The sequence below is a fragment of the Macrobrachium rosenbergii genome, chromosome 53 (assembly GCF_040412425.1).
Source record: "Macrobrachium rosenbergii isolate ZJJX-2024 chromosome 53, ASM4041242v1, whole genome shotgun sequence".
NCBI classification, from domain to species: domain Eukaryota; kingdom Metazoa; phylum Arthropoda; class Malacostraca; order Decapoda; family Palaemonidae; genus Macrobrachium; species Macrobrachium rosenbergii.
This window is the reverse complement of record NC_089793.1, coordinates 13,434,351-13,460,323: the sequence shown is the minus strand read 5'-3', so window position 1 is coordinate 13,460,323 and position 25,973 is coordinate 13,434,351. Positions and strand designations below refer to the sequence as shown.

Below are 25,973 nucleotides of genomic sequence, written 5' to 3'. Positions count from 1 at the left end.
TTTGTGCTGCCATCGAACAGAATTTCATTACAAGTTCTTGTGCTTACATTAAAATAACTGGCTGACTGAACTGCAAGTTTCATCGAGATCGGCGAGATAAATCAAGTTTTGTTCTTTCTCCATAAGTTATCTGAAAAGTCATCAGACTTGTGCTGCCATCAAACCGAATTTCATTACAAGTTCTTGTACTTAAAGAAGAAGTAACTAGCTGACTGAATTGCAAGTTTAATTGAGATCCGCGAAATCAATGAAGTTTTGTTCTTTCTCCATAAGTCATCAGAAAAGTCACCAGACTTGTGCTGCCATCAAACATAATTCCATTACCTGCTCTTGTACTTTAAAGTAGTAGTCTCTGGCTGACAGAACTGCCAGTTTGATTGAGATCAGAGTTAAAAGTGCTACAAATTATCTCTCCACTTACGTGATTTTTGTCCGCTGGACACGTGCTGCTTTTATGAAGTCTTCCAGAAAATTTACTTTGTGTTTGTAGCGTTTCATAGCATTTCTGCAGTTGCAACATCCATTATATATAAAGGCAGTTACTTTTCTCATATGAGAGTTGTCATATACCATTTTGAAATTTTGTAACATGCACTGTCTTGGCATGCTGTAACTAGCCAAATAGGCCTATACATGTATTATGAGACATTTGCAGGTTTCAATATGCAGTGTTAACAGGCTGTAGTGAAACGGAGCCTACTTATTGGCTTTAATGCCAAATTAACTGGCATTAACCTTAAATATCCATCATAATGTGACGCATTTATTAGCAAGTTTTCACACAATCTGCTCCAATCACAGACCTTAATATGTAATATGAAGGGCTATTTTAGTATCTAATATGATATCAAGGTCCGTTTTAATATTTAATATGTAAAATTAAGGTCTATTTTAATATGTAATATTAACGTCTATTTTAATATATAATATCAAAGTTTATTTTAATATGCAATATGTAATATTAAGGCCTATTTTAATATGTAATATGCAATACTAAGACCTATTTAATATTTACTATTAAGGTCCTTTTTAATGCGCACTATGTAATACTACATGTTAAACTGCAAGAATATTAAACATTAATATTCCATATCAAGGTCTATTTCAACATGTAATAAAAAGGGCTATTCCAAATATGCAAGATGTAATATCAAGGTCTCTATCAATATCCAATTTATAATATCAAGGTCTATTTACATAACGTGCCCCGCTTGACCCACCCACAGGTTGCTGTTGTCCTTGGCCTTTGCTTGGTGCTTGCAGCTGCTGGTGGACCGCCACTTCCACCCTACTATAGCCCCTACGCCCCAGGGCGCCGCCCTCCTCCCCTCCTCCTCCTCCTCCTCCTCCCCCTCCCTACTACGCTCCCGGTGTCCCTCCTTACACACAGATAGTGAGGACCTCGGCTCCTTACATCAACGGTCCTCCTCCTCCTCCTCCTCCTCCTCCTCCACCTCCACCTCCTCCTCCTCCTCCTCCTCCTCCTCCTCCACCTCCTCCTCCTCCTCCTCCTCCACCCTCCACCTCTCCACCTGTTTCCTCCGTTCAAGCGGACAGGCATGCATTACTACTAATGCATTTTTTATTTTAATGCATTTTTATCGCTTTATTAATTCATTAATGTTTTGTTTCTTTTTAATGGGTGAGATCTCTTTCTGTATTTCCCTTTACCTTCTCTTCTTTCTAATGAACACCATATTCTTTGGAAGCTTGAATTTCAAGTCTACGGGCCCGCTGTGGGCCTGTTCCATATGAATAAGGTTCATCTTCTGAATAATAATAATAATAATAATAATAATAATAATAATAATAATAATAATAATAATAAATAATATAGTCATGGCAATATTACCCATGCTTTTTCCTCAATACCCAATGACATAATCCTCATCTACTAGCACTGACGATATTCCCGCTCCCAATTACCTATGGCGATATTTCCCTTCTGATAACCGTAATTCATCAACTATATTCATATATTTATTCATTACTGTGATATAGTACTCTAACGGTGCTAAAATAGCTACATTTATTCTTTACTTCCTATTAATGTTGACTGGATTATTGCTTTTGTCAAAGCAAGCCTCGATATATTTTCAATGCTTGGAGCATAACAGTAGTCAACATTTACATTGGAACTGTCCTAATTAAGTGATTCCAGGTATACACTATTATCTCGAGCCGTATAACTCATGGATAAATATTTTCTAGTAGGAATTTAGCATTACCAATAATTAAGGTACTCTAACTCTAAGTGAAAAATATATTACAAAATTTTCAGTGATATCCACCATATATTTTTTTAAAATAAGAATCTTAATATCGAATTAACCACAATCAAATGATTCCAACTAAACCCGTAATCTCCTTAACCTTTCATTCCCTTTTTTCCTCGAAGTATTCCTACAACTACGTGGTCGTCGACAAGAAAGCCGGAGTCGACTTCGCGGCCGCAGAGTCCCGCGACGGGGCCCACACCCGGGGCAGCTACGAAGTCCTCCTCCCGGACGGCAGGAGGCAGATCGTGACCTACACTGACAACGGCGATGGTCTGATCGCTGAGGTGGTCTACAAAGGGGAAGCCAAGGTCGCTGCTGCTCCTGCTCCTGCTGCTCCTGCTTCTGCTGCTGCTCCTCCACCTCCTCCTGCTGGTTCCTCTCCACCTAAAGCCGCCAGTCCTCCTTCTAAACCTTAATTCTTCTCCAGTGTTCAAGGGTCCTTCGAAGGTCTGCGCTCAGAACGTTACACTCAAAGAGTTGGGACCAAAGACTAAGTTCACTCATTATCAGTATTTCCACTTTCATTAATCTCTATTACAATTTGTTTTACTTGACTTGAAATGACTTTTCGGATGAACTGATTAAAATCGCAATATTTCAGTTTATAACACGACAAACTTAGGCTACCTATTCTTCAGCTTTATACCAATGTACTCTATCCTCCAAGGAATCAAGTACTTGGATAATTATCGATTTTCTTATACATTCGCCACTAATATTTTACTGTATGATTTGCCTCTTCATACAGTACTTTATTTCACTGCGCCTTATTCTTAAAAGAACTTATTTCCGGGGTAACTTACCGTTCGTTTCATTAATTTAACTAGTCATCATCACTGTGCTACCGTTTGTAACAGCTAACTTTCTTTATGCTGACTGCTATCGTTTTCATCACGTCACTATCATGACAAGCATTGTAAACTTACCCCTGTCACTTACCGTACGCATCCTGATTATCAAAAGCCTTTTATTTAGTCTCGTAACAAACGATCCAACTCGATACGTGAGTTCTGAGAGCAGGCCTACAGGGATACCAGCAACAGGCATGTTCTCCGAATACGTCCGAAATATATTGTAACCGAAAGAGTAATTTCCATATTCTGTTTAGCTTTTAAAGATTATTTTTTTCTGAATTAATGCGGGATTTCCCCTATTGATGACGAACTATTTTTGGAAAATATAATACTGTATTGTGACTTTGCATTAAAAAAAATTGTGAACATTTGTGCGTTTCACTTGGAATTCTTCCTATGTACTTTTGGGTAGAATATCTGTTCGCACGAACATAACATTCATAAGTATCGGTGTTTAAGAATTATTTTGACAATATACGGAACTGTATAAAGACTAAACTTATATTTTGAAAGTTCTGAGTTCTGAGCCTGGGTTTTGGAATTACATTAATATTCTATATTCTATATAAACGAACTTTAATTCAAGGTCTTCAAGTTTACTGAGTCAATGAAACTATTGTAAATCGCATTACCCATCAAAACAAGCTACAGTAACAGAAATTGTGATGTCATATTACTAAATAAATAAAAAAGATATGAACTGTACATCAAGCTGAATTCGATAATGGCTATAAAGGAATAAATATAACGAATTATATCTTTTTCACAATGAAATTCCTTAACGCCTTTAACATTTTTAATAGACTGCTTGAATCAAAAATAACTAAACCACATCCTTCACCATTCCAAACCGCAAAGCTTTAAATGCTGTCTTAGAGATATGGTAAATATAATTACAATTTTGACTAAACACAAACACAAACAAACACACACACACTCACATAATCCTTAACGCAAAGTCTTGAAAAAACCTAATAACAAAAAGAAAAGGTACAACATTCCCTATGCGCATACTAAGAACTGATGAAAGCTAGACAGTCTTGAGTACCTGGAGCCAGATGGAGAAAAGTGTCTTGCAATATGAGCAGTTTCCCGACACTCGCCAGACCACACCTTGTCATTGTAATTAAACACCTGACTCCACTTATTCTTCAGGAATTCGATAATGTGCTGTTGACGGCGTTAAAGAGAAAATAGCAACTTTCTGTAGCTGCTCATTTGTCATTTTTTTGTGCCTTTTTAGTTTTCTGTAAAAGAAAACTGTTGTGCCGGCTTTGTCTGTCCGTCCGCACTTTTTTCTGTCCGCACATTTCTGTACGCACTTTTTCCGTTCGCCCTTAGGTCTTAAAAACTACAGGGGGCTGCAAATTGATATTGTTGATCATCACAGACCTCTAGCGTCAGTAGTTTTTATTTTATTTAAGGTGAAAGTTAGCCATAATCGTGCTCCTGGCAACGATATAGGACAGGCCACCACCGGGCCGTGGTTAATGTTTTATGGGCCACGGTTCATACAGCATTATACCGAGACCACCGAAAGATAGATCTAATTTCGGTGGCCTTGATTATACGCTCTACAGAAAACTCGATTGCGCAGAAGAAACTTCGGCGCATTTTTTACTTATGCTTCAGGGATGGCGTTAATTCTATTCCATTCATCAAATATTTCTCGCGTAAACCGTTGATTATCATCACTGCCCTCTGTTCATTGATAGATTTGTTTGTTTTATTCAAATGGTGACACAATATTATAGCCACTGACACCTGCCGTTCATCGTTGTGATAATTCACGCCACTTTCATAATCTGAATTAACTTCCAGGAGAAAGCTACAACTCTAAGTTTCTAGAGGAATATACCTAATTAAAAAAAGCTTAAGTGTGCATGAAATAGTCAAAATAAGTGTTTAATAATGAGCCTAATTTATTTATCTTACTGGGAAAACTTGTTTCTATTTGTCAAGAGAAAAAAATTCTTATTTGTAGTAAACAGTTAGACTGTACAAAAAAAAAAATGTTTTTGAAAAAATCAGTAATTTCTGAACTGTAAGTTCGTTATAACTCGAAAAACACGAGCATATTTCATATTAAAATTATATACATAAAAGCGCGGGGCTAATTCATGAACCAGAAGAATTTGCAGTCCTTAAAATCCTTATTTGTAAACAAGGCACAAAAAAACGCAATTTTAATTCGTGGCAGTACATAAAGTTTATAAAAGAAAACTGCACTAAAATTAATGTAGTCAAAACAAGTTACAATTTTCTTAAATTCCTGCAAAGTTCAGTATAGGATAAATGGCCAAACAGCAGCTTTCAAATAAGAAAATATTATAATCTTTTCCGAGGGCTTCACAGCCGCAAGTAAAGTGATGTACTTTCAATGCCAGACTAGCAAATCTGTTAAATATTCCCTGTCTGAACTATAAGAAAATTCATGTACCTTCAACGTAATATAAGAAATCACGCCTGACAACTGCAAAACTTTATACGCTTTCAACACGAGAATACAGAAGAAAATACCTAACAGATTATCTGCTACTTTCTGCATGGCTCTCTCTATTAAAATCTACCACGCCTAGGGCGTTTCCCCAACAGGCGTCCTCCCCCTATGCAGATTTGACAGCTTTAGTAGACGCAATTGCCCACGGCCATTAACCAGGCCGTAATTGGTCTGCTATGGTCAGGACGGCCTTTTATTTCTGCGGCCGTGAAGAACGCCTCTTCCTTCTCCTTCTCCTTCTCCTCCTTCTTCCTCTTCTTCTTCTTGGAAGACTTCCTGGGGAAAGGATGGCGAAGTGAGCGGTATATAAACACCGGCTGGCCGAGCTACGGACATCATACGCTTCCAACATGTCTCTCCAGGTACAGTGGCTCGGGATATCGTCTGCTCTGTTACTTGTCGCGTTTTCTAAACATTTGGAAGAGAACTTCAGGAAACTGTGAAAGGGCATTTCAAGAACTTTCAAAAGTTTTCTTCAAACTGCTCGCGGGGATCATTTTGGTTTGAATGCTCTCGGTTAAGCGTGCTATGGTGCATTGGTGATTAAGTATTCAGTAGCAACAACAATCAGTAAAAATAACAACCATAATAATAATAACGCATTAAAAAGCATTGATTTTCTCTTACGTCAACGATCAGTTCCATTAATTCAAATAAAGTTTACTACGAACTTTACAACAGTTTCTTGAATTTCATTCATCAAGGCAATTCCTTAGTTATAAAGTAACCTTAAATCAAACTGCCATTCTTTATTGCTTTGGTAAAACTCCCGCAATCACAACCCGTCGTCCAATTTTTCTTTGGATAACAGGAACAAAAATACTTCAATCGAAACTCAAAACACTCAAGACAAAAACTCATCAGTCTCGTCCTACGAATGATAACATCACAAATTAAAACTCGTAAAGACTCCGTTACAACCTTGAAAACACTCCACTGACAACTCAAAACACTCCGCTTAAAATTCAAAATACTCAACTTAAAACTCAGAAACACTCCAATCAAAACTCACGAATTTAATATTTTTCTTTTGGCAGATCGTCGTTGTCCTGTCTTGCGTCATCATGGCCGTCGTGGGGGATCACCCCCCACCCTACGGACACCCACCCCCACCATACCACCCTGCCCCGGCTTATCACCACCCTGCCCCAGAGTACCCTGATGTGAGTATACCTGCTTGTGTTGTCTATCCGTGGGTGTATACACATGAGTAAAACGTCTGTGTGTATTTGTATACATATTAAATACAATCACATATACGTTTGCATGAGTATACTCATATATATTCGTGAGTGTATATTTACAAATATGTTACTATATATATCACACAATTGTATATATACTTTTATATGTATTTTTAGCTAAACGCCTTTTTCCTTAGAGGGTTGGCTCCGGAAGGTGATAACCCTTCACTTCTTAGGAAGTGATTAAGGATAAGGTTGCTAGACCCATGCCCTTCTGAAACTGGGTTACAGCCTACCAAAGTTATCCGAGTACTAGGTACCTCTTAGTCAACCCAGGGATTTTTCTGAACGTGCCTGAAGAGCTCCGGCTCGCTAGGGCGTCGAACCCGGCTCCTCCCGCTGGTGCAGCGATCGTCCTAACCACAATATGCTTCTTCACTTCTTCCCAGGTCCCTCCCAAGTACACCTACAACTACGGAGTCGCCGACGACTACTCCGGCGCCAACTTCGGCCACTCGGAGGCCCGCGACGGCTACAAGACCGAGGGCAGCTACTCCGTCAACCTCCCCGACGGTCGGATCCAGACGGTCAAGTACGTCGACAACGGCGACGGCCTCATCGCTGAGGTCACCTACGAAGGAGAGGCAGTCTACCCCGAATACAAACCCGCCTACCCCCACCCACCTCCTCCCGTATACGTCTAATTCACTGTTTCCTTTAATTAGGACCAGTTGGTCTAGGAAAGGACTGTCTCATCTCATCACAGGATTAATGTCATGTTCATGTATTCACGAGTCATCCAACGTGCGTAGAATTATTGTAGATTTGTAATATATTTTTCACTGTGCCATGAGATTCTAAAATACATCGTGCAAGAAAACAGTGCCTTTCATTTTTTCATAACTCTAAAAATGAAAAGTATAGAAGTGACAGAGATCGACCTGATTTTATAAAGGCTAGAGGTCGATTTGGACGCTGTCATCATGCATTAAATCTATTAATCAGTTGTTCTCTGCTACAAAATGTCTGTCAGAAATGCTCTTTCTTTGGTATATTTATTACTCAGTTTATACACGGACGGAAAGAATCTATGTACTGCCTACATTCTTCTCTAACCTGACTCCCATTTTAATAATACAACAGTTAGTGGTTCCGTCCAGCCCTCTGTTATTCTGACGTACTCCATTTTCACTTTCCCTAATTATAAGTCGGGAAACAAGTTTTATTCTTTATAAAAAATGTTCATAAAAAACACATAGCAAAGTTAAACTGTCGACGAAAATTCTTTTGCTTTTCTTCTCTACAGGTATATACTGTATATTTGCTTTTAGTTTTTATTTTTAAATGCAAACGCCGTTTCAAAATGACAATATTATTAGTAATTTCCCCGTATTTTTTTTTTTTGTATTTGTGATGTAGTTAATCAGTTTTGTGGTTTAACGTCTTTATTCCTTACCTGTGTGCTTTGTGTAATTTTCTGAGCATTTTTTCATTCTTGAAAGTTGTTCTTATCATTTTCACCCCCATCGTCCCTTCATTCCGTTCGACGTAAAGGCCCTCATTTCTTTCTCGATCTTTCACTTCCACATATCTCCATTCGCCTCCAACCTCAGTCTAACAGTTCTCATCAAAGTAAGGCTGGATCTTTTAATTTTTCCGATGGCGCCCAAAAGCCCAGTTGACAGTATCACACATTATTTACCGCTTGGAGTGAGGGAATGACCAAGCCCCCTTCATCTCCACTTCATTATCTCCATCTACAAATTACACATTCGTAATTTCCCACGCGGTATCATTTCGAACTTTACCCTGCCATCTAACTTCTAACATTTCTCACTATCCTCGAATCGACATAATCTGTTTTAGATAGTTTCATTCTCTTAGTATGGTTCATGCCCATACAGCAATACAAATCGTATCTAATTCTTCAAATCTTATTCAGCTTGGCCATTGTTTGCTTAGCCTTATCTACAGTAGTCTTAAACTGAATTCCAATTCAAGAGAGAGCGTGTATTGGAGATCACTACTCTGGACATTTGAAGTACTTGGATATTAATTCTTTATCCATCTAGTACTACTGCATCCCTTCCAGCATACTCTGTCTTCATTTTTTCCATTTGCCTTTTTTCCTATCTCTCTACATACATTATGCATTGTATTAAGCAAGCCGTTTAAATCCTGCAGTGTTTTGCGGGTTACAACATCACCATCGCATACATATAATAGTTATGTCTAAATTCTATCGTTTCTCCAGTCTAAAAGTTCTCTTAAACCTCAACTACGCTTCATTATAAAATCAATTTTAACTAGTATAGAGATTCCATTTAATTTTGTGCTAAAATCTTCTTGCATTGATTCCATTACAACCCAATGCTTTCCATCTCTCAAGTTTCTTTATCACTAACTCTCTTTCAAGGACCGTTAGGTTCATTCACTAGTACATTCAGGTCTTCTTCGGCTTCTAAGATATCATCTAATTATCGCCCTCATATCTCTTATTCATGACCTGACGAAAAAACGTTTTGGCCAGGGTTGTCTTCCAATGTTATTATTGCCCTCCTTTTTGCAGCTCTTTTCCTTTCTTTTCACCCTTGGATGTTTCTTAAAAAAATTATATGGGCTACCCTAACATGGATGCCACCCCTTGAATATATGGCTTTGTCAGCATCATCCGCCTAAAGTACTTTCCCAGATTTTATCTTTTGCCGGCTCTTGTGCTTCGTTTAACTTCACAATCTAGACTTGAGTACTTCAATAACTGATCTCTTCTTTCAGTATTTCCTATTACCTTCTGTTACTTCTTGCAAGTCATACGATCCCTATGGGCTTGTTCCATACGAATAGGGTTCATCTTCTGAATAATAATAATAATAATAATAATAATAATAATAATAATAATAATAATAATAATAATAATAATAATAGTCAACATGAAGTTTTAGTAACTAGACAAATAAGGCCAACATGAGGTTTTAGTAACTAGACAAATAAGGCCAACATGAAGTTTTAGTAACTAGGCAAATAAGGTCAACATGAAGTTTTAGTAACCAGACAAATAAGGTCAACATGAAGTTTTAGTAACAAGACAAATAAGGACAGCATGAAGTTTTAGTAACTAGACAAATAAGGTCAACATGAAGTTTTAGTAACTTGAAAAATAAGGCCAACATGAAGTTTTAGTACAGATGAATAAGGTCAACATGAAGTTTTAATAACTAAACAAATAAGGCCAACATGAAGTTTTAGTAACTAGACAAATAAGGTCAGTATGAATTTTTAGTATCTAGACAAATAAGGTCAACATGAAGTTTAAGAAACTAGACAAATAAGGCCAACATGAAGTTCTAGTAACTAGACAAATAAGGCGAACATGAACTTTTAGTAACTAGACAAATAAAGCCAACATGAACTTTTAGTAACTAGACAAATAAGGTCAACATGAAGTTTTAATAACTAGACAAATAAGGTCAACATGAAGTTTTAATAACTAGACAAATAAGCCCAACATGAAATTTCAGTAACTAGACAAATAAGGCCAACAAGAAGTTTTAGTAACTATACAAATAAGGCCAACACGAAGTTTCAGTAACCAGACAAATGAGGCCAACATGAAGTTTTGGTAAGTAGGCAAATAAGGCCAACATGAGTTTTAGTAACCAACTAGACAAATAAGGCCAACATGAAGTTTTAGTAACTACTGAACAAATAAGGCCAACATGAAGTTCTAGTAACTAAACAAATAGGAGGCCAACATGAAGTTTAGTAACTAGACAAATAAGGCCATCATGAAATTTCAATAATTAGACAAATAAGGTCAGTATGAATTTTCAGTAACTAGACAAATAAGGCCAACATGAAGTTTTAGTAACTAGACAAATAAGGCCAACATGAAGTTTTAGTAACTAGACAAATAAGGCCAACATGAAGTTTTAGTAACTAGACAAATAAGGCCAACATGAAATTTCAGTAATTAGACAAATAAGGCCAACAAGAAGTTTTAGTAACTATAGTAACGAGACAAATAAGGCCAACATGAAGGTTTAGCATCTATAAAATAAGGCCAACATGAGGTTTTAGTAGCTAGACAAATAAAGCCAACACGAAGTTTTAGTAACTAGACAAATACCCCATAACTCTGGTGCATACCCCGTAACTCTGTTGCATACCCCATAACCACAAGTTATTCAATTCTATCCGTGATTCTCTCCTCATTTACTGATATAAGCCTCCCAAATGAAAGTGAATATCAACAAGATATCAGTGTCGAGTTACCTCAGGAGCTTTGTTGAATGAAGATGAACACTGAGAAAATGTATAAAATTTATTATGACTCTCATGTTTTCATCATGAAAATAAATTAACACTGTCAATAACCAAAGCCAACGAGTCTGAAGGCTTTATCACTTGTCCTAGCAGCCTACCAGTCAACAGTGTGTACGATTTCATCTAATAATTCATCTTTACTCCAAGGTGTCATATCCTCTTCTTTCATATTTTTCAGTCAACCAGATTTTGAAATTAAATACCGACAATATTAAACGGTATTCGTCATTGCTGCCTGCAGTTTGCACAACTGATTCCTATGCATAAACCCACGCAATATTGACCGGTAGTTACCAGGACAAGATAACGAAACTTTCGGACTTGTTAGCGGCGGCTATGTTCAAGTACTTACTTTGGTCAAATGGGCCATCTTACAGACTGCAAGTGTAAATCCGGATAATTGGCTGGATATCCACAGACAATGTATTTTGTTCTGTACACTTTTAAGTGTTTTTTTTTTCTCTAAACCTATCTATTCTGAGAAAAACAAGATTATGATTACGTAACACACTTTAATCCTTTCTAGGAAAAAGAATACTTTAATAACTTTGGTTTCATTAAGCTTTCATGTCTTCTGAAAAAAATACTGTTATCCATTTTTATAACAATGACACTAACTTACGGTTATTACAGATAATTTGGATCCAAGAATCCCGTTTAACCCGCTTAGCAAATACTTTATTAAACGGAGGACTCTGTTGCTAATGTGCAAATATAACGTTAAAACATGACATACAAAAACAGAAGATACAGTGCGGAGTATTACCAAACTGGCATAAAAGCGCCGCTGGGCGTCAGTCGAAGCTGTAAGTGTACCATCTTCCTCGGTAAAACACCAACTCAAGACTTCTGAACCACATTTTTTTTTTTACCACACCTTCCATGAGCAACCTTGAGGTGTATACGCAATTCTTGGCCGCACCTACGCTTTCCCCCACCTTGACTTTCGTTATATTATTTCACGATGTAATGGAAGGTCCGTCCAGTGCGCGAGTGCCTAGCATTACGGATGCTAATGTGACACGGCTGTGGTTAAAAAATGCTCGTAGTTGGAGTGATTTGCAATGTCACGAGCCGTTTTGTTATTTTTTTAATTTGGTACAAAATAATTTGGTTGAAATGTATGAGTTAAATAAAACGGTAAGCTTCTGAGTCATGCTCATTTAACTTTATCATGTTAGGATTTTGCTTAATCGCCATTTCATTCAAGGTAGATTATTATTTCAGGAATAATATTTCTCTGATTAATTATAATCTTAGATTTTATTAAAATTTCCATGCAATATTTCAACTTTACATTATGGCGAGCTATTATACTTGGCGTTACACACACACACACGTATATATGTAATATATATATATATATATATATATATATATATATATATATATATATATATAAATATATAATTTCAACGACGTGTTAATTCATCATTTTAAGTGTAACATTTCTCTGATCAATCATAATATAGGTTTCATTTAAAATATGCAAAATTTCAAGTGTACAACAATGGTAGCTATTATATTTGGCTTTACACACACATATATATACTGTATATACAGTATATACTGTATATATATATATATATATATATATATATATATATATATATATATATATATATATATATAGAAAGAGAAAGCTATAATGAATGGTAATATCAATTTACTTATTCTAAAGAGAGAATATAATGATTATTTTTTTAATAGTCGCCGGCGTACCATGAATGCAAGACTGTGATAGTCGTGCGTAAAAAAAAAAAAAAAAAAAAAAAAATACGGCGAACCCCTACCTCTAGCCATTGTTTGAGTTCATCATTTAAGTGTTCCAAGCTTTTAGATTTCAACAATATCGGCGGTTATGAAATGTGAAAGGATAAATTAAAGAATGGAATGGAATGGGATATAGTTTTTAGGCCAAAGGCCAAGCACTGGGACCTATGAGGTCATTCAGCGCTGAAACGAAAATTGACAGTAAGAAGGTTTGAAAGATGTAACAGGAGAAAAAAAAACCTCGCAGTTTAACTATGAATCAATTGTTAAGAGAGGGTGGATAGCAAGATGGGAGAAAGAGAATATGAATGGAGGTACAGTAAAAGGAATGAAAGCGGTTGCAGCTGGGGGTCGAAGGGACGCTGCAAAGACCCTCAAGTAATGCCTACAGTGCACCGCGTGAGGTGCACAGACGGCACTAACCCCCTACGGTGGATAAAATAAAGAAGTTCAATGAAAAGTCAACAGCATTTTTAATACACAACAGGTAATGTAAAAGAGAAGTTCTCTGCAAGAATCTGAGTTTATGCTCTTCTAGAGGTAGCAGCTGAAAGTCATCTAAGGACATTCCATGCAATTAAATAAATTACTTTGGACAGGAGCAAATGCAGTAATAAGAGAGAAAGTAATTTTTACCTGAATTTTGCGATTACTTCGTATTATTTGTTAACATAACTTTCAATAAACGTGGTTGCCAACTCATAGGCATACTGTGTGTATTATATATATATATATATATATATATATATATATATATATATATATATATATATATATATATATATATATATATATATATATATATATAAATATATATATATATATAATATATATATATATACATATACTTATACACAATTATTCATTTATTTATTTGTGTTTTGTGTGTATCATCATACTTCAAAATGCCAGTAATCATGTGTGTGTGTGTGTGTGTGAACGCTCCAACTTGTTTATGTTTATTTACGATTGGTCCTGGTGTTGAGTATAATAAAAAGTTCAGCTCTCTCTCTCTCTCTCTCTTTTACGTGTACTGAGTTTATGATTCGGTTAACTTTATAGCCACTTTTTACATGCCGCCTTTCTCGCTGATCCAGTTTTCGTCTTTTTTGTCGATGTTTTGAGCCAATACTCCGGGAGGCAGCAACCTACCTTTCTGTACGCCAAATCCGATCGTTATAACATCGATGATCGCTCTACAAAACATCAGCGACAAAGGACCCTCCCCTAGGGGCGAACTGACTTCCGATATGACATAATACAACGAAACTCGTGGGATAAATGAAGATCGCAACGAATGGAGTGGAATATTACGGATTACGGGAAGCAGTCACCTGCCATAACCGAAGACTGAAAAATTACGGATTACGGGAAGCAGCGATCTGCCATAACTAAAGACTGAAAAATTACGGATTACGGGAAGCAGCGATCTGCCATAACTAAAGACTGAAAAATTACGGATTACGGGAAGCAGCGATCTGCCATAACTAAAGACTGAAAAATTACGGATTGCAGGAAGCAGCGATCTGCCATAACTAAAGACTGAAAAATTACGGATAACCGAAGACTGAAAAATTACGGATTACGGGAAGCAGCGGTCTGCCATAACTAAAGACTGAAAAATTACGGATAACCGAAGACTGAAAAATTACGGATTACGGGAAGCAGCGATCTTCCATAACTAAAGACTGAAAAATTACGGATTACGGGAAGCAGCGATCTGCCATAACTAAAGACTGAAAAATTACGGATAACCGAAGACTGAAAAATTACGGATTACGGGAAGCAGCGGTCTGCAATAACTGAAGACTGAAAAATTACGGATTACGGGAAGCAGCGATGTATGATAACCCAAGACTGAAAAATTACGGATTACGAGAAGCAGCGATCTGCCATAACCGAAGACTGAAAGATTACGGCTAAAGGGAAGCAGCGATCTGCGATACCTGAAGACTGAAAAATTACGGATAACGAAAAGCAGCGATCTACCATAACCGAAGACTAAAATTACGGATTACGGGAAGCAGCGATCAGCCATAACCGAAGACAGGGTTTTCGCGCATGAAGAAAGCGAACCGGGGGTAATTACAGGGGTAATTACGAGCCTGGATGGTATTGGTCAATAGCGGCATTGCGGTGGCTCGTTTTGACCAACAGTGCAATTAAGATTGACTCCAGGGGAGAGGACGTGTGTACGCATGTACTGTATGCCACACATTGCTCAAAGCTTCGGGTTCCTTCTAATCATCATTACAGTAATCTGTTTTACCAAACTGCAATTACATTGAAGCAAACATTTTATTGCATCTCTGTCAGATTATCCTACTTTTTACACGATGTTTTTTCCCAGTTATTCGATTTCGCTTTCACCTTGTCTAATAATTTGTGACTGATATAGAAGAGTGGTTTTTATTACCAAGCTCCCTCTAAGAGTTGGTCCTTCCCTCCACGCCCCCCTGCATCTATGAGTAAAATTCCCTCCCAGATTTAAGGGAAAATAAAAAAAAATAAAAAAGAAAGAGAAGGGGTGTTTTTATTCTTTTGGGAATGAATTAGTGAGATACTTGACACTGCTTCTTAGCGACTCTTGTTAAGAGAATAACAAATTTAATGAAAGAATTTTTAATTTTTCCCTAGGGCTCGCGCCCCCCAGGGTTAAGAACCGCTGATCTAGAACTATCCAGTGGGAAACAAATAAATCACTTATTGCATTCACTATATTGTGTACCCTACATATACCTCGTACAGTAATATAAATTAATATCTGTGCCAGTGTCTCTTCAGTCATATGAGACATATTATATCAACGCTTAATTAAGGCCCTGCCGTATTTTCCATGCAATTAACAGAAATTTTTTTTATTTCATACTGGTGATAACTTGCTACACTGTAAAAAACAGTTTTCTTGTTATTGCTTATTTAGGTAAATTTAAAAACTAAAAAAACCACCGAGAGTCGGGGCGACTGAAAAAATCTAAATTTTTCCTAAAATGAATTACGTTTTAGGGTTTACCATCAACACATCACCATTATGACTTGTCGTGTTGAATTTGAAATTATTTTTGGATGTCCCAGTTTCAAGGCTCTGAATTAGTCAGAGAAGCGAAGTAGCACATATTATCCCACATACTATAAAGCCTCAGACAAGGTTCGATTTTTTTTTTTTTTGGAAGCCTATACACCAAAGTGTAAGAATTCCGGCAAATGAAAAAAAATACAAAAAAAACTGTGTAAAGTGCTTCTAATAGAATCGACTGAAAGATATTCACGAAAAACTGCTTACTTCTAATTCGCCTCCATTCGCTCATTTTCAAGCTTGAAAGAGTTCTAGGAGTATTGACGTTAAGCAATACAACTATTTAACTAAATGAAGTCTTGAGTCAAACAAAACTAAAAAAAATAAACACAATAATCAGAAAGATGAGATTCCCAATCATCGCCATTAACATACTAGGCCAATCAACACTGGTGCTTCACCCACAGGGTAATTAGCTTTACCTCATCCGCAAATTAATCCACTAACACCCCCCATCAAACCAATCTCCCCCCTCCCCCGACTCCAAGCCCCCAGTATCCGCGGTACCCCGCGCAACGGTAATGTCCCTTGGGCGGTCGGCGCGGTTGGCGAGCCTCGCCTTATTACGTGTCCGTGAAGCCATATTGGCGAAAGGATTTGTCGGTCTTTTTTTGTGGTATATAAGGGACGAGCGGCATTAGCCTATACATCAGATCACAGCCATGGCTCTTCAGGTAAACAAGTGATTCGGGAATACCTGTGCGAATTTTAACTTGCTTTTACTTCTGTCTCGAAGTGTTGATGAAATGGTGCTTTTTGTTAATATTCGGTTACTCTTTATTGGATTTTACGTTTACACACACACACACACACACACACATATATATATAATATATATATATAGTGTATATATATATATAATATATATATATATATATATATATATATATATATATATATATATATATATATATATATATATATATATATATATATATATACATATACATGTATACATGTGTATGTACATATGCTGAACCCTCAGTAATGAGGGTCAGCTTTTTTCAACCTAATCCTTTTTGAAAAATATCAATTCATTATTTTCTTCTGTGCACTCGAAGTTCTGTCATCTCTCTTTTTAAGATAAAAATACAACAACACCTAAGGTTTTCAAAATAGAAGCCAAATTTCTGATTTTCCAAACGCAAAGACGCCAACGAACCGATATATGGAGATCTAACTGTCTATTTCGTCGTAACGAACGACTTGCGGATTTACGGAACACGCCGAGATAAATCACAACCTATTTGCTATCTAGGCCACTTATTTACACCATAGCTATTGGAATCGCAGTTTGAAAAATTTACTATATCTTTTAAGCCCCTTCAAAGAGCTTTTTTTTTTTTTGTTAACCAGTTCATTCATTCGGGCACTCAAATTTCAACTAGGCAATCTACTGTAGTTGGTCCGCTGGTATAGTGGCTAGAGTGTCGTGGGATGCCACTCAGATGTGGCGGATTCGCGTCTCCCCCAGGGCGATGAAAAATCACTGGCTCTGTATCGTGATCAGTTACTGTTGCAGTGTGGGGTCTGCGGTGGGAGGTTGAAACCAGCATTCTTTAGAAGCTTGAATTTCAAGTCGGTGACCCCTATGGTGTGCTTGTTCCATGCGAATAGGTTTCACCTGCTGAAATAATAATAATAATAATAATAATAATAATAATAATAATAATAATAATAATAATAATAATAATAATAACAGAGCAGGAGGGTCCGACCCATAAAACTTTCATTCACTTATCTGTCGAATTTCGTATATATATCCTTGCAATTTTTCGAAAAGCAAAGTATTTCACCAGACTTTCCATTCACGCTTTCTTTACAGAGTTAACCGACAGCACAGAGAATGTAGATTGAAAAAAATAATTTTCTAACAGTTAGACTAATTTCATAAAAGACTACCCTGTTTATTCCTACATGATGTACCGTTTTTGTTTTCTTTAATTTTTTTGTCATAACGCCAAAGTATTATTTTCTGATTTAGTGGTATGGTTAAAATAATTGATAACATTTCTCTTCAGATTAGTATGTAATATTACTCAGAATCCAGCATATGGTCCCAGTCAAAGTATTTGGTCCATCCAGCATATGGTCCCAGTCAAAATATTTGGTCCAAAGTTAATTGCTAGGTGTCACTGTTCATCACCTTAATTTCTCACAAATGTCTATTCTGTATTATTCTTACATACGACATGAAAAGTCAAGCATAAAACACACACACACACACACACATCTAAATACGCATGAGTGTGCATACACGAAGATAAACTAGTCTCTCTCTCTCTCTCTCTCTCTCTCTCTCTCGCTCTATCTCTTCGTTGCATCAAGGTTGAAAAATAAAAGGAGTACCTTACGATGGTCTTCATTCTTAATCGTTAAAAACTAAAATTAGAAATGATTTCATATCTTTGTGTGTGTGTGTGTTATTGTGTGTGTGTGCACTGTCTCTTCTTCCCCAGGTGATTTTATTGTTTGTGCGTCACTGTAGCTCTGGCCGATCAACCCCTCCTGCCCACCTCCACCAGCATACCCCCACCAGAGTACCCCCGCCCGGCATATCCCCCACCACCTCCACCTTCCTATCACAGGCCGGCACCTACAAGGCGGAACCGGAGTACCCTGACGTAAGTAATTTAGTGACTGATTTGTTTGGTTCATCTGGCGTCACTTGACATAACTGTTTGGCAGATTGACTTTCTTTTTTAATAACCTAGCAACACGACCAAAGGTCAATGACATAAGTAATTATAATTTTTATCAACTCAGGGAATTTCATGGAGCTACTGCTTGTGGTTAATTTTTTCGAGATACTAACATGACTGTGCTGAAGGCTATTTAATATTTCTTTATAGAGAAGCCCACATATTCCATTACTTCACCAGAAGTAGCATACATTTATTGGTAAACAGTGGCTACTAAGGATTGCTCCTGACAATTACAACCTTACTCAGGTTAGCAAAATTCACCGGTTACACTATGGTTCTGCAAGACTTCATCTTGACAATTGCGATCTCACGCTGCCAATATTCATTTGATATATTGTAGCTCTTGAAAAATTCTGCTGAGCATTACACAGCACAGTTATTTGTAAGATATAAACAAGTCACACTTGAAGGCGATCCAAGAGATTCATTTGCCTCCAGCAGGAAATAATTCTCGTTGTCATTCTTAAGTTGACGCAACTGGAAGATTTGTTGCTCATTCATGCCAACAAAGGTCACTGGGCTAATATTCGAGCATGACTGATGCAACCCGCAAGGGGGCAGTGCCGTCAGTTCATCTCACGTTGCACTGTAGACGTTACTAAGGGTGTTTGCAGCGTCCCTTTGGCCCCTAGCTGCACCCATTTTTTAGCCTTTACTTGACCTACATTCCCTATTCCTTTCTTAAGACTTGCTATCCAACCTCTCTCAACGATTACTTCTTAGAGCAACAGTGGGGGTTTTTCCCAGTCCACCTACAGATCCTTGTAATTTATGTCCTTTATTTAAAGGATCTCTTTATCTTACCGTCCAACCTCTCTAACTCACTCTTTTCACTGTCTGAAGCCCCTCATTGGCTGAAAGTGTCCCAGTGCTTGTCTTGACAGCCTAAATTTCATAAATTAATAATTACAGGTGCAACCCATTAACCTCAGCCATAACATCTCAACACCTCGTCCCTCCAGGTACCACCGAAGTACACCTATAACTACGGCGTCGCCGACGACTACTCCGGCGCCGCCTACGGCCACAACGAAGCTCGCGACGGCTACAAGACGGAGGGCAGTTACACCGTCGACCTCCCCGACGGACGGAAGCAAACGGTCACCTACGTCGATAACGGAGACGGCCTCATCGCTGAGGTCACCTACGAGGGAGAGGCTGTCTACCCAGAGTACAAGCCCGCTTATCCCGCTCCCCCAAAATACCCACCCACGCCCAAGTACCCACCTCCTCCTCCACCTCCTCCAGCCTATGAGGCTTAAATTCCGTTCGGCTTGTTTTATGTAGGACTTGAGTCCTCTGGGACATGAGTCCTTAAGGCCTAGGTCCTATGTGATTTCAATAAGTCCTTAAAGGCCTAGGTCCTATGTGATTTCTGTAAGTCCTTAAAGGCCTACTGTAGGTCCTATGTGATTTCTATAAGTCCTCAAAGGCCTAGGTTCTACGTGATTCTAAAAGTCCTTTAAGGCCTAAGTCCTATGTGATTTCTATGAGTCCACTGTTTCCTATGGACGAAGAAATCCCTACAAGTCATATGATGTTTAAGTGAATCGGCGTTCTATGGTAATTTCCCAGATTACAATTCTTATCGCTTTCTTTAACTTATAAAATACTCATAGATATATATATTTTTGTATCGGTATGTTTTGTTCCAGTATATAGCGTGCCATATCAAATGGAATAAATCAATTTTCTTCTAAAGTAGTTTTTCTTCCTTAGTGTTAGATTATCACATAATATGATGCACTTGAGACATTGTTTACCAAATCTAGAATTCTAGGAATTCAGACTCGTCTATTCTAAACAGAAAAAACATAAATATTCACAAAAGTGACTGGATTTGGCATTTATCACACTAGTTTTGCATTAAAACTCGTTTATAACCTTATAAATAATTTCTGTGCATGCGTGCACACACACACACACACACACACACACACATATATATATATATATATATATATATATATATATATATATATATATATATATATATATATATATATATATATATCTCTCCCAACTCCCACTTTATGTTAAAGTAGTCAACACACAATCACGTGTGGAACAGAAGTAATTCTAACTCACATAGGGATCGACGAACCCAAGGTCCTTCAATTGAAAGGCAAGGCGCTACCAACTGAACCGCAGTTAGTAACGCCCCTGCCTTTCAATTGAAACCTGGAGTTCGATCCCAATAAAGTCAGAATATACATATATATAAATGAATGTCTATACATATATATATATATATATATATATATATATATATATACATACATATACATACATATACATATATATAACTCATAAAATAACTTCACACATGTAAAACAGGCAAATACGAAATACGCTCATTAATAATATGAAAATCTGGATAACTATTACGAGCACGTATATTCCATAATGAAGACCAGAAATAAAATGCCTGAAGTAAAATGGCAGTGAATGAATCTAAAACATGCAATAAGCTTACCTGGAACTCATTCAAAGAACTGGAGTAATCAGTTTCCATAACTCCCAGCTGGGCGCCCAAACATCGAATCTGGTGGAAACAGAAATCGAGGTATAATTAATGTCATATTGAGAATTAGACATAAATTTCAATTATGTTATGTATTGTATAAAGAATTATCGATGCACAGGTTTTTGCAATGTGAGTACATCGTATAAGGCTACAAACGCCAAACACTGTTCAGTTCTGCAAGAATGCAATTGCTCATTTCCCGTCCTTCTACAAAAGTAACCAAGTAAAAAATGTGCCGAAGTTTCTTCGGCGCAATCGAGTTTTCTGTACAGCATGTAATGCTGTATGAAACTCTCAGCCACAGCCCATGAAACTTTCAGCCGCAGCCCAGTGGTGGCCTGTGTTGTTGGGTGCCAGACGCACGATCATGGCTAACTTTTACCTTAGATCAAATAAAAAAAAAAAAACTACTCAGGCTAGAGGGCTGCAATTTGGCATGTCTGATGATTGGAGGGTGGATGATGAACATACCAATTTGCAGTCCTCTAGCCTCAGTAGTTTTTAAGATCTGAGGGCGGACAGAAAAAAGTGCTGACGGACAGACAAAAAGAAGCCATCTAAACAGTTTTCTTTTACAGAAAACTAAAAGTCTGATTGCGTTAGCCTCAAGGGAAGAGACTTCTGCGTCGTTTCGAAACCAATTCCTTCTACCAAGGGATTTACAGTCCTCTACTAAGTACTCCTCTGCCTTGGGAGACAGCGTATTACACAGGTACTTCTATGGTCAATAATGCCAAGGTAGTAATTTATAGTCGTTATTTGCCTCTTTCGAAGTACTACAAAGCTGGTTGGCATACAAGTCAGTAGCAGGCAATGTCTCCCTTATGCAGTTAAGTTTGGCTTTTGAATGTAAATGAGGGAAACCCGTACAAGCTGTTCAGATGAACTGTTGGTCTTATACATATGGGGGTTCTTTAAGAAGGGTTGACTGGATGAAAAATGTGAAAATACAAGAGCTAGCAGAGCTGAATAGATAAACGAGTATTATGAGTGGTTTGGTCCCATGGAAACAATGGAGAATGATGGGTAGTTGAAGGGTCAACACTTCAGCACTGTTTGGAATCAAGAGAGAAAAACATACAAAGTGCTGGATGGGTTGAGGGAAAGGATGAGTTAAGCTATGGGAGGACCTTAATACACAAAAAGAGATGTGACAGCAATAGGAGGTTTATGGTAAGTATACATACATATATATATATATATATATACACACATACATGTATGTATGTGTATATATATATATATATATATATATATATATATATATAAAATATAATGGTGTGTGTGTATGTGTGTGTTCGTAGCACTGCATATATATATGCTTCTGAAAGGGCTTCTGCATTTAGAAAATGAGAAACAATGCAATCTTCCAATCAAACGTACAATCTTCGTAATAATACCAATTCACTTCCACGCGCTCCGGAAGGATGTATTTTCAATAGTAGAAGAAGAATTTTTTTTTTTTTAGTGAAATGTCCGTCGTGCCCGTTCCCGACCTCTTCATAGCCGATGACACACTAACCGGAGGCGTGACGAGCCGCAAGTATTTCCAATATCTCACCCGATCGAAACTCAGGTTTTTGCGTTTGGAATATCACCCACCTCTACCATGTTGACTGTATTATGCATATTGCACATGATTTGAATGGACCGTGGAATGGAATATGCAATCAGGCCCGTCCTTTAGGCCTGGGTGGGAATAATAATTTTCATATGGATGTTGGAATGGAATATTTTTATTTAAGCCTAAAGCCTAAGTGCTGGGACCTATAGGTCATTCAGCGCTGAAAGGGATAGAAATTGAGAGTACAAAGGTTTGAAAGGTGTAACAGGAGATAGCTGCCATGTTGCACTATCAACTCAGGTGTTTTTCGGAGAGGATAGTTAACCATACCTTACATTTAACCGGACCACTGAGCTGTGTAACAGCTCTACACATCAGGATTCATATACAATCAAAGCTACAAACGTTAATTTATTTTACGGCTAATAACCATATATGGTTACCTAGCAATTTTTTTTTTTTTGGTTGGACCTACAACCGTCGTGTGGATCCGAACCACATTACGGACGAGGAATGAATTTCTATCACCACTAAATTCCAGTTATCCTTCAAGAGGTATAAATCGAATAAGATTCCATCATCTAACCGTCCAGCAAGGTGTTTTCTTTGGAACGGAACCCACTTTCCCAACCAGGACCCGTAAAGGGCGTTTGTCGCACGTAGAAAGTAAGATGAGAGAAACCGTGATTCAAACAATCGGAAGCTACAAACGTAGAAAAATGGAAAGGGGTTGCATATATGTTACCTAGGGATGTTGATAATAAGTCCGTCATAAAGCCGTGGGCTACAGGGCAGCGACGTGACGAGGAATCAGAACTACGGTGACACTATCCAGTCGGCCACAAAGAGGCATGATTTTAATGGGGCAGGTCGTGTTCTATGTCGTCTGTTTTGCGTTTGGAGACGATATCCACCCCCTCTACCATCTTGATTTTGGTTAACTTTCATACAGGACGACTGGCAAATCACCGGATGGAAAGAATAAAGCAATAAAAGGCTGTAAATCAAGAAACTCTACAAGAGGAATATAAAGGAATGGAGATAGAAGGAAAAAAAGTCCGAAGAAAAGAAGGAAAGAGCCAACAAGGTGGAAAAGAACAGGAAAAGAAAGACCAAGCCAAAGAAGAAAACTGGAGTCCAACAATGAACACAAACAAAAAAACCAACAGACAATTCCAAGAAAATTAAAGATGAAACTGATGAGAGGAGCACAGAAGATTGGCGTCAAACAATACCATTACACCAACGAACACGAAAGGAGAGAACATTTCCCAGAAGATGAAAGACCAACAAACGCCGAAGAACAAAGACGAACGGAGTCAAACACCGCCACTGAACCCGAGATACATTTCGGGAGCTTCAGAGAAGGAGGAGATGAAGTAAGAGAGAAATTCGCAGAAAAAGAGCCTCATGGATAACCTTGCATTGTTTTTCATCTTGAAAAATATTATATATTGGGAAAACTGTTAATGAAAAGCAACAGTTGTTGTATGAATAAATGATATGATATACCTTCACGTGCCTGGAATATAGAGTTTAGGACAAAGGCCAAGCCTGCGACCTATGAGGTCATTTACAGCTGGAAAACATATATGATAATATATTAGGTTTGGAAGGTGTAACAGGAGGAAAACCTTGCAGTTGCACTATGAAATAATAGTTGGGAGAGGGTGGATAGCAAGATGGAAGAATGATAATATGAATGGAGGTACAGTAAAAGCTTCACATGCTTGGTTATAATACCTATTATGATGTATTCATGTAATGTATTCATGATTCAAGGGTTCTGCATTCCAGTGACTCTTTTCAAACACTAAATCAACCTAATTCAAGGGTATATTAATCAAGATTTGCGGGTGATATTGTGCCCTCAACCTAATCAAAGCCGATAAAAGGAGGCGTGACTCAAAGTGTACTATCGAAACCTTTTGGCATATGATTGTCCCTAATATTATGCATAATTGCACTATTTGATTGGAATGGAATTCACTTCACTTTATTAATTATAATGGGATGGAAGAATATGGAACAAACTCCAATTCCTATGGAACAAGGTCATTCAGCGCTGAAACTTGATTTGTTAACAAAGAAGAACCTTTAAAGAAGTTACAGAGGGAAAAGTTAAATACCTTAGAAAGAAGCGATTAGTTATATAAGAAAGAAACATTTTAAGTTAATAAACCGGTATTAAAGATATAGACAAATTATAAAATACACGGTGAATTGTTTTTCTATCACCGCAATAAATTCGTTATCCTCTTTCAGTCCAGGAATTCGAACTTTCAGGTTCTTATTACAAACATCCTCAGGGTGAAAACAAGATGAGAAAGAGGTGTGAGGTAAACAAATAAAACACTTCGGGACGCTGCAATCGTAAGTATACAGGGCGTATAATCAAAACCACCCCTATATCTTTCTTAATGGGTGGTCTGTTCTATGTTTTGACCTGCTCCAAAAACTGCCTAACCATGATTTGGTGACCTGTCATATATCGACTGGCCAAATGCATGGATTATAAAGCAAAAAGGCTGTAAACGAAGAAGAACAAAGTGGTTAAGAAGTCTGCAATTTGGTATGCTGGATGATTGAAAGGTGGATGATCAAAGGTGGAAATTTGCAGCCCCCCAAGTGAAAACTGTAGTTTCAAGACAGACATAGACAGAAGATTTCTTTTACCAGAAAACGAAAAAAAACACTTCCCAGAAGATGAAAGACCAGCAAACTGAGAAATTCGACGAGGGTCATTTGCCATATCAGTGCAGCTGTTAAGGCTTCAGAGGAGGTCGCTCTCGAGCATGAAAAAGGATCATGGATAACCTTGCCATCTTGAAAAATATATATATTGGAAAACTGTTAATGAAAAGCAATATTGTTACATGAATAAATATATATATATATATACTGGAATATAGGATTTAGGACAAAGGCCAAACCTGCGACATATATATACACAAATGATATGTGGTTTGTAAGGTGTAACAAATACACATGCAGTTGCAGGAAGTCATAATATGAATGGAGTACAGTAAAGATGCTTGGTTATAATGCCTTTACGACGTATTCTCCCGAGTCAACGATTCAAGAGATTCAAAATCGTGACGGCAAACGCTATGAAACCTACATATGATTCAAAAAGTTGGGTATATAAAGGCCTACCACGACCCCTAAGACACACCACACACCTGCCG

At 37.5% G+C, this 25,973-nt stretch overlaps 3 protein-coding genes across 3 annotated transcripts in view; 2 read left to right on the top strand and 1 right to left on the bottom strand.

Moving 5' to 3' along the window:
• The window catches only part of LOC136834306 (zinc finger protein 888-like), a 145,770-nt gene that overhangs the window by 77,170 nt on the left and 42,627 nt on the right, over window positions 1–25,973 (bottom strand). Inside the window, exon 2 of the mRNA XM_067096724.1 lies at window positions 21,171–21,239. The gene's annotated coding sequence lies outside the window, so the exon portion shown is untranslated. The remainder of the gene's footprint in view (window positions 1–21,170; window positions 21,240–25,973) is intronic.
• Window positions 5,939–7,699, top strand: LOC136834082 (pro-resilin-like). Its single transcript, XM_067096345.1, has 3 exons — window positions 5,939–5,995; window positions 6,671–6,796; window positions 7,267–7,699. Exons 1-3 carry the CDS (start codon window positions 5,984–5,986, stop codon window positions 7,519–7,521), a joined length of 393 nt encoding a protein of 130 aa, XP_066952446.1. The 5' UTR covers window positions 5,939–5,983; the 3' UTR covers window positions 7,522–7,699.
• On the top strand, window positions 10,426–20,389 carry LOC136834056 (cuticle protein 7-like). Its single transcript, XM_067096313.1, has 3 exons — window positions 10,426–10,436; window positions 18,478–18,613; window positions 19,657–20,389. The coding sequence occupies exons 1-3, from the start codon at window positions 10,426–10,428 to the stop codon at window positions 19,954–19,956; spliced, it is 447 nt and encodes a 148-aa protein (XP_066952414.1). The 3' UTR covers window positions 19,957–20,389.